This window comes from Hippocampus bargibanti, linkage group LG01, assembly GCF_051943395.1.
Source record: "Hippocampus bargibanti isolate YZ-2025 linkage group LG01, ASM5194339v1, whole genome shotgun sequence".
Classification (NCBI taxonomy): Eukaryota; Metazoa; Chordata; class Actinopteri; order Syngnathiformes; family Syngnathidae; genus Hippocampus; species Hippocampus bargibanti.
In genome coordinates this window covers 6,018,324-6,031,362 of record NC_142734.1, presented here as the reverse complement: position 1 = coordinate 6,031,362, position 13,039 = coordinate 6,018,324, and the positions used below count along the sequence as shown (strand labels likewise).

At 43.1% G+C, this 13,039-nt stretch overlaps 1 protein-coding gene across 5 annotated transcripts in view; it reads right to left on the bottom strand.

Moving 5' to 3' along the window:
• The window catches only part of camta1a (calmodulin binding transcription activator 1a), a 344,861-nt gene that overhangs the window by 182,362 nt on the left and 149,460 nt on the right, over positions 1 to 13,039 (bottom strand). For all 5 annotated transcript variants that reach the window (XR_016114467.1, XM_088992319.1, XM_088992311.1 and 2 more), the window contains exon 4: positions 12,531 to 12,598. Coding sequence is in view for 4 of the 5 variants with exons in the window: in XM_088992319.1 (XP_088848445.1) it covers positions 12,531 to 12,598 (68 nt within the window). In the remaining variant the exon portion in view is untranslated. The remainder of the gene's footprint in view (positions 1 to 12,530; positions 12,599 to 13,039) is intronic.

Here is a 13,039-nt window from a genome sequence, read left to right as displayed (position 1 = left end):
TGAAACCCATATATCTGGGATTGAGTTTTCTCCAAAAGTGGGCCATGATGGCTCCCTGCTCCTGTGGACCCGCGCAACTCCTAATGTCAAAATGGCCAAAAGCTTTTAAGTGCGTTAAACTCATAATAACCCTTTGGCATTAAGAAATGAAATGAAATGCAATTGAAATGGATGCAAAGATGGGGCTGCTCACACGTTAAGGCTTGCTGGGGATTTGACGTCTGCTAAGGCGTTAAGAAGGGAAGGGAGAGTAAACAGCCTCTCAGGAGGCGTTGTTCTATGCTGACAGGGGAAGTCCACCAAAAGACGTGACACAGTTCCTCAGCCACAATACTTGAGAAACACACAAAAAGACAATGCCTAACCAGTGTCCCACTTACCCCTAATGTCCTAATTGCGGGGGCCGTAAGCCTTCCCTGTCTTTCACATTTGAAGTTTTTCTGTTTGCCGGGAGACAGAAAAACATTTTCTCTCCCTACCTCCATTAAGGTGAAGAAAGATGTGGCTGGAGACGAGGGATCCCCTTATTTCTCCTGACATCAATTCTTTGCTTGCTGACCATACAGGGATGGCCCTTGGTGATTAAGGGTGGTAGTTTCAAGACCTCCAACAAAGCACTGCGCTCCAGTAAGTGCATTGCATTGGTGTCAGCAACGCGAACATGCTTTCATTCAGCTGCAAGAAATGTCAACCTAAAATTGACAAGGCGTCCTGCATGGCATGACATTGGCGGTTGTAGGCGGATGGTGTTCGTTTCCGATTAAATGTGCTTCTGATGTGGACCAATGCAAGCGGATGCACAATGCTTATTCATCTGCCAGAGTTGAGTGGCATGAAAAGGCCGAGGAGAGCGGTTGCACATCGACTCTGAGGAGTTTAGGGAGTGCAGAGGGACACTTGAAACAAAGTCGGACACTTTGAGTTGTGAAGATTTGCACAATCACAGGGAATTATCGCTCTCAAGCACCCCTAATTAAAAAGTGATATTGAATGTACTGCTATTTTCTTGCCTCATTTTAAGCATGTCATGAATATTAATGACCATCTGCAATGAGTCTAACCTTTCCTTCGTCACACCCCTCTCCATCGCACACCCCAAAAAGAAAAGAATTAAATTATTTATCAATTGCCTTTTATTTGAATTGATTAACTCAGTGATATAAAACGAATACATTGCACTCGCCCACTTTGCACCAACTTCATTCTATTGCCCCTCCAATGAAGCAGTTTAAGTAGTCACGGTCTTGCCTGAGGTAAAGTACAGCATAAGGGAAGGAGCTAATGTAGTGCTGAGCTAGCTAACAAACACAAATCTGCACTAATGAAGACATTTCAGGCAAGGAAGGTCCATTTCGGGTCTTTTGCAGTGTCAATGTGGTGTTCTGGTCTGGAAGCGAGGCAGCGCATCAGCAGATTTTGGGCCAAGTACCATGTTGGACATGGCAGGAGATACCTCCTCGTTGAGCATGTGCAATAGAAGGGAAAACATTTTTTAAATGTTAATTTCCAACATTAAAAAGAAGAATGTGAGAGGCATAGATGGTGATAGCTTGCGAAGGCTCCGGTAATGAAGGAAGTGAGTCGTGGGTGAAATACAGGGTGACTCAAAAAAAACGGACAGCAACTCTAATTAGGCCCCGTTTCTTAGTGTTTTGTCCGAATGAAATGAAACTTCGGTCATAACTGGTTTATTATATTCAAAACATCACATCAAAACACTAGGGGCTTGAGCCTTTTTTTTTCTGTTCTCCAGCATATGTTCGAGATGGCCTCCATTTAGCTCTGCACTTCTTGAGGCGCAGCACAAAGTTGTCCATGATGTTCTTACAGACTGAATTGGTAATCGCTCTCATCTCCTCCCTGATAGTTTTCTTGAGTTCCGTGAGGGTTCTGGGTTTCCCTGCGTAGACTCTGTCCTTATGATAGCATCAAAACAAGTCCCGAGATTGGCTGAAAGAGAACTTCGGAGGCCGAGTAATCAGTCTCAAGACTGATTTTGGGTGGGCACGCCAGAACAAAAACCGAAGCCCCCCCAGATTTTTTTCTTTGGGGCTATCTTAAGGACTGGGTCTACGCAGGCTTCGGTCAAAACATTGAGAAATGGGGCCTAATTAGAGTTGGGGCCAGTTTTTTTTTTGGTCACCCTGTTATGACAAGACAATCATTTCATCAAAAAGAAAAAAGAAAGATTTCATTTGACAATGTCGCATTATTACGCTCAATCATCGTAACAAAGCATTGGTCACCCAACAGCGGCGACGTTGATGCTGTTGGCTGCTGTCTCCTCAAAGGCCAAGCTGCTGCTCTTTCACGTTGGCTCAAGTGATTACACAAGAGATGCTGCCACATCACCAATTGCCCCGCTGCTCTGAAACTCAGCTGGAGAGACGGATGGAGACAGAAGGTGCATATGTGTTTTGCTGGCGATTCACCCGTTTCTCTGGCAGCTATCCACAATCTCTTTTCCCTGTCTCTTTACAGAACACGGACTATGTGACCTGTGCTCTCTTGTCAGTCTTTTAAGCCACAGGCACCACAATGGAGAAACTTGATGAGGGAAGGATTTCTGCCAGGGCCGCACCCGAGGCACACGGTGGCCAGAGAGATTTCAGGGCGCCGTGTGGAGGCACTTTCCTGATTAGAATGCCTCAGAGAGCTTCCTATAAAGGAAGTCGGATGTGAGACACCATATGTCCACAGAATAGCACCCAAAAGCTTGATGGGGCTTGAAGTGCTGAAAAAAGGGATCGGATGGAGCAATTTGCAGCATCGTAGCCAGCACAGAGTGGTACAGGACAACACAAAGGGGAATTTAAAGATGGGGTATGTGTGTTTGTGTGTGTGTGTTGGTCTGCGGTGTGTTGGGAGGTGGTACATTCAGAGTGTGCTCGGTCATCTAGGTTCAAGTTCTCCTCTGATGTGACGGCCAGCCTGGATGCCGCTCACCAGCGCAGAAAGGCTAATTGAATTAAGTTTTTATTTTCAGGCTGCATAGGCAGCAGTTTTGCCATCTTGGCCTGCTTGGCTGACACTTTCTCCTTGAACACCTGCTTGACATCAACTTCCTTTTCTATTTATTTGCTGCCTCTCTCCTGTGGCCTGCTGCTGGCTGCTCTCCCTTTAACCGCCTGTTCACAATGGACGGCTGAGAGAGCATCCCAGCGTTTGCCTTGACTGTCCGTGCCCAACAAGAGACCTCTCGTGAGATAAAGAAATCATTGCGCGACTGATGTGGGAATGCTACAAACTGTGTTACCTTCAGCGAGGAGGTCACATTTGCTTGGGTGTGACTCAGCCATTTCATACGAGGCGATGACACCGTTATTTTTCTCTGGTTTTTTTTTGCCGAACAGAGCAACAGAAGCCAAGGAAAATCTTGCTTTGTGTGAATATGATTAACTCATTTATTGCCAGACGTGGGAAAAGGTCCACTCCAGTGCCAGGGTTTTTGTTATTGTCACTTGAATTCCAGGACCCACAGAATATTGACTTTTAGGACTACATAAAAATTCAATACAGCGTTACAAACCGTAGAATATCTTCTTTCATCAGAAAAAAAGAGTTAATTCCTATATTTTATGGGCCTGGAGTTATATGACCTTGAAATGAGGGTGGCTGTCCAAAATACAATGCAATGCATACATATTGGTTTATATAGCACTTTAACATCAGCTGAAGCTGGAACAAAGCGCTAACATGGAAAAAAGGAAAAGTTCCCCCCTCGTGGAAAAAGAAAAAAAAACATTGCCAGAGTCCATGCATTTAACGGCACCCAAGCATGACAAAACAAAATTGGAACAAATTCCGGGATGGCACTCGACGTCATATTTTCAATTCCCGAATAAATTTGTGAATAGCAGTGAATGAGTTAAAACAATAGAAAATAACAATTCACCCCCCTCCATCCCTGAAAATATTGTCTTGTAAGTCTTATAAGTAGAGGTTCATACATCTCAATAAAACAACAGAGGTTTGCCTCTCTAGAGGTCAAATGTACCGGCTGATCTAAAATAGATTGTTTTCCCTTTGTTCTATTAACTGACTTGTTATTGAACAAAGTGGCCGCAGAATATAACCGGTTATACTTGTCTTGCCAGGTTTGAACATTCCTGTTTCGAGTTGAGGGGGAATAAAGGCAATCGAGCAAGATGATGTTTTATGTTCCACTGAATCGACTCTCATGGGCAAACTGGCCATAGAAATAAACAATGGCTGAGATGAGATTGAACATCTACGTCGTCCCCTGTCCATTTGCACTCGCTTCGGGCTCCGAATGCTTCACTGGCCTTGACCTGGCCATTATTTGAGAGCACAGGAAACAGGAAGCGCGATTAAATCCAAGTCTTAGGCACTCGGGCCTACCTGTACAGTATTATTCTTTTGACTGTTAGTGTTCTCCTTCTGATGCTCCAAAAGCATGGAGCCTTTCTCGATCAGTCAGCTGAATCCATTTCTCACCTCCCTCCAACTCTATCTACTGTTTATGCAATCTGTTTTCTACCCCCCAACCCCATCGCACCCCGTCAGCTCCATCTTCCTGTGCTCCATCTTCCTTTCGTCTGGTTGTGTAAATCCTTTGCTCCTCACTCTTCCTTGTGCCATCCATCAGGAATCCTCCTATCACCATTTCATCAATTGCCTTCCTTTATCGACATGTCTCCATTTTCAAAACTGCTCCCGTTCCATCATATTCAGCCTTCTTTCAATGATCATTTTTCAGTTTGTCTTTCACCATCCTTGGTCCACATCTCTCAGTCTCTCTCTCTTTCTTTCTATCTCTCTCTCTCTCTCTCTCTCTCTCTGCATGCGTTGCATGGGGGGCTTACAACAAGTCCAGGCGGGTAAGGAACCTTGTTTGGGATGCTCACAGGGCAGGATATGGCATTGTGTTCCAGGACGAGTCAGAATGGATCATTCACTGCCAGAGCTCTGCTTCCGGTTCCACTTCTTTCATCATTGTGCCTCTGATAAGAGTATTTTTATTTTTTTGTCTGTTCTAATCTTGCTGGTCATATCAATAATGTGTTTCTGTGGAAGTCCCATCCAACAAAGTGAAAATGTGTGACAGGTTGATTTCTATCCAGGAGGAAGAGGATTTCATTTTGAACAAGTGATATTATATACGATTGAAAGACTGCCACTGGGGGTTGATTTTGAAACTTGACAAGTCACACATCCTAGCCTGCAGGGACTGAATAAGCCCCTGGGGAGGATTTTGCGCACAAGCAATGATGCTACTTCCTAGTTTTGAATGCTGTGCCTCTTCCATTCAGAAGCTTGTATCCTCCAACAAAGCCTGCTTGACTGTATCAAAAAGATATATATATATATATATATATATATATATATATATATATATATATATATATATATATATATATATATATATATATATATATATATAGAGAGAGAGAGAGAGAGAGAGAGAGAGAGAGAGAGAGAGAGAGAGAGAGAGAGAGAGAGAGAGAGAGAGAGAGAGAGAGAGAGATACTGTTTTTAAAAATACATAGGATGTGAAACAACATCAACGTATGCGATTTGATATGTATTTTAAATTCCACCCGCTCAAGAAATTAGTTTTGTGATTAAAAAAAAAACACTATGGGCCTATTGACAATTGACATTTGAAGACACCGTCATCCAAATCAATATTTTACATTCCTAAAAACAAATTTCTGTCTGACCACATTTTGTCCGGTGTACACACATCGGACCATGTACCGCCCGGTAACAGTAGAAGACAACATGTTAACCATGCAGCATAATAAAGCATCAGTTGGATATACACGTGACTGTTCCATAAAAATGGATGGAAAGCAGTGTAAAATACCAAGACACTTATTGCCTTGAAGGCCGTGTATCTGGAGATTCATGTAAGGCAACACACATCATATTGTGGTCCCTGCATTAAAAAGAAGAACAGAACAAGAACACAAAATAAATCTCAGTGATTGTGTAACCTTGCATTTACACCGACCATTACATTATGGGAAAAACAAAGGTGGGGTCATGCCAAGGTTACCAGACTTGAGCCAAAGGGCTATCATGGTCAGTAAAAGTCAAAGTGTAGAACACGCCATTTCTGAGTGTGTGTTCAGTTGGAATCAGAATCGCAATGATTTTTATTGGTCATGTATGTAAACACAAAAGACAAGAACTGTGTCTCTGGTGGCTTCAGCTATACTATTCTTGCAATAACAAGACACTATGATCAGCAAAAAGGTGATGTTTCGTTTGTTGAGGGGGTATTTTGTATACCTGCATTTATAATCTGCAACTGAGAATAAAATCTCTTTAACCGCGCCCACTCTCTGAATACTTGGATTTACCAGACCGACTGAATCACATTCCATTTAGTACGTCTTGTAGCAAGTTGAACTTGAAGTTTATCTCATTGGTTGCAAGCTGTATTCTTCACCACACAATCTGTACCTTAAAGTGAGCTTTTTTCATTTGAGTTGAGCAGAATTTTTCACCTACATGTGTCTAGTATACTGGGTTCGATCGAAACCTAGGGCTTCGGTGAGTCGGTCTCAGGGGTTCAGTGGATCCTCCACCGCAGAAGTGGACCCCTCAGTCTCGTCCCTAACAAGATTAAGAACCACTGGTCGAGTAGAATGCATTGCGTGGCTTCTTACGTAAACTGTAAGGCAAATTGAAAAATGTTGGAGTCAAACAGCTCCGGCAGCCAATCAGGAGCAAGAAGGGGGTGCCCTCATACTTGGTGGCATCAAACAGTAGTTCCTGATGAATTGGGAGGGAAAAAAGTGGAGGACAGGCAAAGTAAAAAGATTCAAAAGATTACTTGAGTTCACCTCATCCCACTTCACACCTCTTATTGGCTTTTGAATCACACTCGATTCATTACGCCTGTCTTCATTTGAAAGTGATTTAATCTAACACCCCTTTATCTTGTCTCAGTGTCCCTCCCCTTTTCAAGATTCCTTCCTTTTGGCCTTAATATTATTTTTGGCTCATAAAAGTCTGCAGGAAGCAACTCTTTCAAAGATGCACTGTCAATGTGTTTTATTGACAGCACATTGACATGGATTAACAGTTAATTATGACCCCAAATGTCATCTCAATGTGACACTCATGAATTGCTGCATGTTTAGAATGTGTTTTCCAAATGCGTAGTCATGCTCCATCAAGTTCTATCAGAAATATGCATCCACTGCCTGCGTACACAAGAGCAAGCAGTCATTAGTGGCTTTGCTCTGCACTGCTGTTGGTAAGCCTTTGGCCCAAAGATGGCATGGCTGCTGTCGGTTTTAATAAAAGCATTGTCTTTGGAAGTTGTCTGAAGGGACTCTGTTTTCATTTTGGAGTAGCGCTGGTGTTGCTCTGAAGGAGGACAGAGGGCTCTTGCGCCGGCATGTGGGGACACAAGGGTTCAGTGTCATTGCACTGTCCTCCAAGGATGGCTACCAATTGTGTCATGGTTTATCTGGTCCTAAGTAGGACTTTTTTCTTCGTATTTGGTTTTAGGTTTAATTTGGATCGTGCTTACAACAGACTTCTTAAATCGTTACCATGTAGGCTTAGTCATGCTGATGAGGTGACACCAGAGTGACATAATCAGACAATACAAAAGAAGTAATCAGATTAGTTTCAGGGAGTAGTCCACTGCTCCCCCCAACCTCAGAGCAGAGACCTATCAAAGCAGAGGTCTGGCACTACCACCTCTGTCCATTAGTGATAGGGCCAGAGCGACCAGAACAACACTGGTTCGCTGACGAAGCTTTTTGGATGAGGAGTGAAACAAGTACATATGAAGGTTGAAGAAACCTTTTCATCGATGTACCACTCCTCTACGACTGAGAGCTTACACAGACGTATTAATTGGTTAAGAGTACCTGGACAGAAAGACTAAGTGTCAAAATGTAAAATAGTGCTGTGAGAAGCGTCAGAAGAAAAACGTTTTTTTTTCAATATATTCAAATTTCATTTGAAAAACCAATTTTCTAACTCATAATTATCAAAACAGTGATACGACTATCTTGTCATTCATGACGGCCGAGCTGTCAGACTGTCAGATAATTATCGTTAGGTGTCTTGGACCGGGAGACATGTCGCATGACAGTGTCTGTCAACGGTCACGCCCCAGCCAACCATTGTGTACATCCCTCATGATTCAGGCCATCGGCGCATGTCCGCTGGGAAGGAGGGACAAGCAGCCGTCAAGGTCATGGTAATGGACGCATTATGTGCAAGTGCTTTGTACACAAAAAAACGAAAACAGTTTGGACCGTCCATAGATGGTGCGGACAGGGCTGTATGAACTGCTCCTCTCCAAAAATAATTTGAGGTGACACATTCCGTTAAATTATTTTGCAAATGAGCTACGATCTGGGCAAAGTTAGCATGGTTTAAATGTTCCAAATACGTTCCATTATGTCCCATTTTGTTCAAGTCACTTTTGAAATACCGTACATTACATTACATCACTACATTTAGCTTGTAGTACACGTGCACATTCCACCAAGACATTCCTGAACCACTGGTGAAAAGGACACTTTGATTCTCTCTTTCATCTAGAACTGCTTCATGCAAAAAAAAAACAAAAAAAAAACTGGACACTCGACACTTGAACTGTAAATATGGGTTGATGCAATATATATATATAATATATATACTGACATATGTCAATATGAATTTCTTGATACTTGCACTATGAACAGTTTTTTTTTTATGAAACGGTATTGCACATTTACAGTATACAGTTGACATTTTTATTTTACTATGCTTAGAATACCTTGTTTTCTATCCTTTCAGCCCACGACCCCATCCCATCCCCCTTTCAAATTGCTGCTGTGGACTGCAAATTTCCCCATTGTGGGATGAATAAAGGTTTTCTGATTCTGATGCAACAAAGAGGGTATAGAAAGTGCTTAAGAACTAATGATTCACTCACTGCGTCTTTTTGTTGTCATATTATTTAGTTTTTTTGTTCCTTTGATTTCAAGATGGCACCGTGAGAGTGGCTCCTTTTCCAGCAGCTCCTGTATTTAGTTTTTCTATTTCTATATTTCTTTTCGTCTTCTTTCATAACTTTGCTGCTGTGAAATGTAAATTTCTATAATCCAATCCAATCCAATAATTGGTCAGTGTCAAAGAACTGATGAAAAGACGAAATAGTACATGTCACACGATATGGCAAGAATTATGCCATACTTTTGTTGTCATGGTTGTGAGGTGCTCGAGACACCCTGCGAGCAACCATTGAGTACACACAGTACATGGGGTACAATGTGTCAAGGAAGTTCCAAATCAGCTACGAGATACTTGGCTTGTCCGCAACGTGGCTCTCAGCTCAAAATGAAGCTTCATTCGTGGAGTCTGACGATGGTTAGTCGCCAGTCAATCAGCAGGCCTATTTTGACCAAATAGTTGTTTTGCACTATGGACAGTTCATCTCATGTGTAGTCGTGCCGAGATTTGAGTCCAATAACGAAGTAGATAAATTGGTGGTACAAAATGCAAGCCTGAGCTTTCTATCAGCTACAAATGACGAACAAACGATCCCAAAGCACACTTATATTCTTACTTTTCTATCCAGTTATAGATGCTCATGATATCAAGCAACCTTTTAACAATACTCAGGTGTCCATTAGCTCTTGGGCCAGACCACTGTGTGACAGCCTCTGGTCAATACTTTCTACATCTAACAGCATACAAACACCCCAGAAAAAGCCCCAGAGGAGATATTTGTCTCTTTATGGCAGACAAAGAAGGCGGCCTCTCTCTCTCTCTGTAACGCGTACTAAAATCCCAAGCTGTCTCGATTTGCATTGTTTCAGTGACTCCTTTGTGCACCCTCTCCTCTGCTCTCTTCCCAAAGGCGCCCTGATGTCCAAAATGCTGAGGCGACATATGAGCACATGGTCACCAGCGACAAACAAAAACAGTCGGCAGAAAACTCCACATTGTCCCATTCGATGCATTCCCTAATGCGGAGTTAAGATATGATGTGGTGGTCTTCATTGGAGGCCTGGTGCCAAGCTCCCCCTTTCATGTCAATGGAAGACTGCAAGGCTGTGGGTGTTGGGAATTTAAGTGTAATGGTCGAGTGTGGAGGTATTTCCCCGATCTCTGACACGCAGGTGCAGTCTGAATCAGTTGCAGCACAGTCAATGGGAGAAAACCGCTATTGATTTGAAGTACGGGTGCACCTCCCATTTGAAATAAAATATGCATTCCCAGAGGCGGGCACATCAATCGCTCAGCACGTGGCCACTTTGGCCATTTCAGAACAGGAGACACTTAGCAAAAGAGACAAGCCTAAATTAGAGCTTTGCTTGGATTGTTAGAGCGCTATACCGCTATACTGGCTGATGTGAGGAGTATTCTTGTCCTCCAATAAATCAGGCTCACCGTTGCTCCCGTTCACCTCATCATCCTTGCGCTGACAGGCGGGTCGTCACTTTTGAGTGTGGAGCGTGTACCGCACATCACCTTGGTCAAACAGCTCCGTTCAGCTCCTTGAACTTCAGCACATGTATACACGCCACATATGTCAGCGTTGTTGCACACAGCTTGGCATGTGATCCTGCTTATCGCCTCCTCCTATGGTGCCTTGGTCACCATGATAAAAGCAGCTAGCAGGGGGTAGAATTAGCCTATTTAACCTTTCAAACCATACATGCAGACAATCCCAATTCGCGCAGACACATACACACGGCCATGCACAGCCAGCAACTTGATGTGTAACGACAGTTGCAAAGGCAGCACTTAAGCATAGGTGTCCCATGTTTGACCTTTCACCTACTACCTCCAGCAGAAAGTTTTTCATGTGAAGGCCCGCCATCAATCAGCTTCCTTCAATCACAGATATACGCAGCACCTTATCATTGCTGACGAGCCTTCCTGGCCTACCATCCGTCACTACGTTCTGCCCTTTTACTGACATCAAGGAAAAAACAAACACTTCACACTTCTCCATGTGTCTCCCTTGTTAAGATCCACACACTGTGAATCACAAAAAAAGCTGTCCCATAGCGATAGTTCCCGGACGTCATGGGATGTATTTTTGATGCTCCCTGATGTTCTGCTTTCTGACACTGCAGCACCTGCATGGAGACATGACGATCCCAGTGCGCGCATGCTACTACTGACAGCCGCGCATATGCGACAGAGCGGCTGTGATAATCCTGGCAATTATTTGGCTAGGAACGTCGGTGTAAACTCTCAGTCGTGCAGGATTAGTCCATCGATGAAAAGGTTTCTTTCTTATCCTCAAATGCTAAAAAAAACTATCGATCGACTTTGCATGGATAATACTAGCGGGCCTTAATCTGCAGTACATATGCAACGAAAAGAGAGCAACCACTCATTTGACGACAGTGAGGTTAAAATCTTAGCGAAAGAAAATGGATGGTGTGTAAAAGAAGCTATTTTTTATAAAACAGCAAAACACTAAATCACCATGGTGGTGTGAGGTTCAATTTGGATCGTGCTTACAACCGACTTATTAGATCGTTAACACATAGGCTTAGTCATTCTGCTGAGGTGATACCAGGGCGAATGGGACAATCAGGGCCAGAACATAATCAGTCAGGACAAAAGAAGTAATTTTGATTAACTTCAAGGAATAGTCCTCTGCTCCCTCCAACCTTAGAGCAGGGACCTATCAAAGCAAAGGTCTGGCACTGCCACCTCTGGACATTAGGGATATATATTCAGTATAAGGCCAGAGCTACCAGCAAAAAAATAGTTCACTGACAAAGCTTTTGGGATGAGGAGCGAAATATCCAACACCCTTAAAGAAGTACAGATGACGGCTGAAGAAACCTTTTCATCCATTTGGCTAGAAAGTACCTTGCAAGTGTCATTGTTGGCCTTGTCTTGTTTCAGAAGATGACAGAGCTGTGACATTTCCAATGGTGTGGGGTTGGGGGGTGAACTTGTTTGTATTTTTACATTCCACCCATGCATCATTCATCAGGATTGCATACCTTATATATGGTGACCGGAATGATAATTTTTAGTTCGTGAGGAAAAATACATTTTCCCATTGCACTTCCGTCACTTTTTTATTACAACAGACATTGTGCATAGCTAATATCAATGTCCGTCTGTGAGAAAGTGCAGTGTGACAGGAGCGTGAGGTGCTGTGTAAAAAGGCCCGGGGACCGATTTAGACATGCATGAGGATCCACACAACTGGCTCCGGAGAAAAAAGAAGAAGACACGCTTAACATATCAAACTGATTGAAAATGCATGAACATGTCACTCTCGGCACTGGAGGCCTCGAATGAACAGCCAACTCATTTTGTGGTCCGAAACTGACATTTCGGACCCTTCGGAGCAGATGCAACTTGATTTCAAAGCCATTTGCAGCTTGCAAATGTATCAATCCACTCATTGAAAATACATTATTAGTTTAAAGATAATGTGTGCCACTCCTATTTCTGACAATTCTATGTCTTTCTGACAAGTAAAAGGAGACTTGTGATATTAGTCAGAAAGACGAATGTGATGACAATGACTCACAAGTGGTGTTTCTAGCGATGATGTTATATTGTCTTACCTTGTTTTAGGGGACGTTGTTAGCCATTCTTCATGCTTTTCAAACGTTATCAAGTAAGCTGCAATCTCCTGCGAAAAAGAGCAAAGAGGAGAGGGGAGGCGTGTGAGACTTCGATATGTCATCTTTAATCACACTTCTCTGGTGCTTGTAATACGTTTAGACCACTTTGTTGGTATTCCGACAGCTTAGGCAGAAACACACATGGAGGCAAAAGAGTACCAGAGGGTAAACGGAGACCAGTAAAGCTAACGAGAAAGGCAGAAGTTGAAGGCAGCTAAGGTCAGAACATCATCTGAGACCATCTTTGTTCCGAAAGCTTTGATCACACTCAAGGACAATTAAGGTGCTCACCGAAAGATTGACGTCTGTGTCTTCCAGACGCAGCAGCTTCTAATAGTTTTGGCCCAATTCTCTCCCAAATCCTTTTGATCTGCCCTTGACACTTCTCTAAGGATCAATCCCCTCTTTCACCTTTGAATAAAAATCACACAGCAGCTGTCGACTAAAGT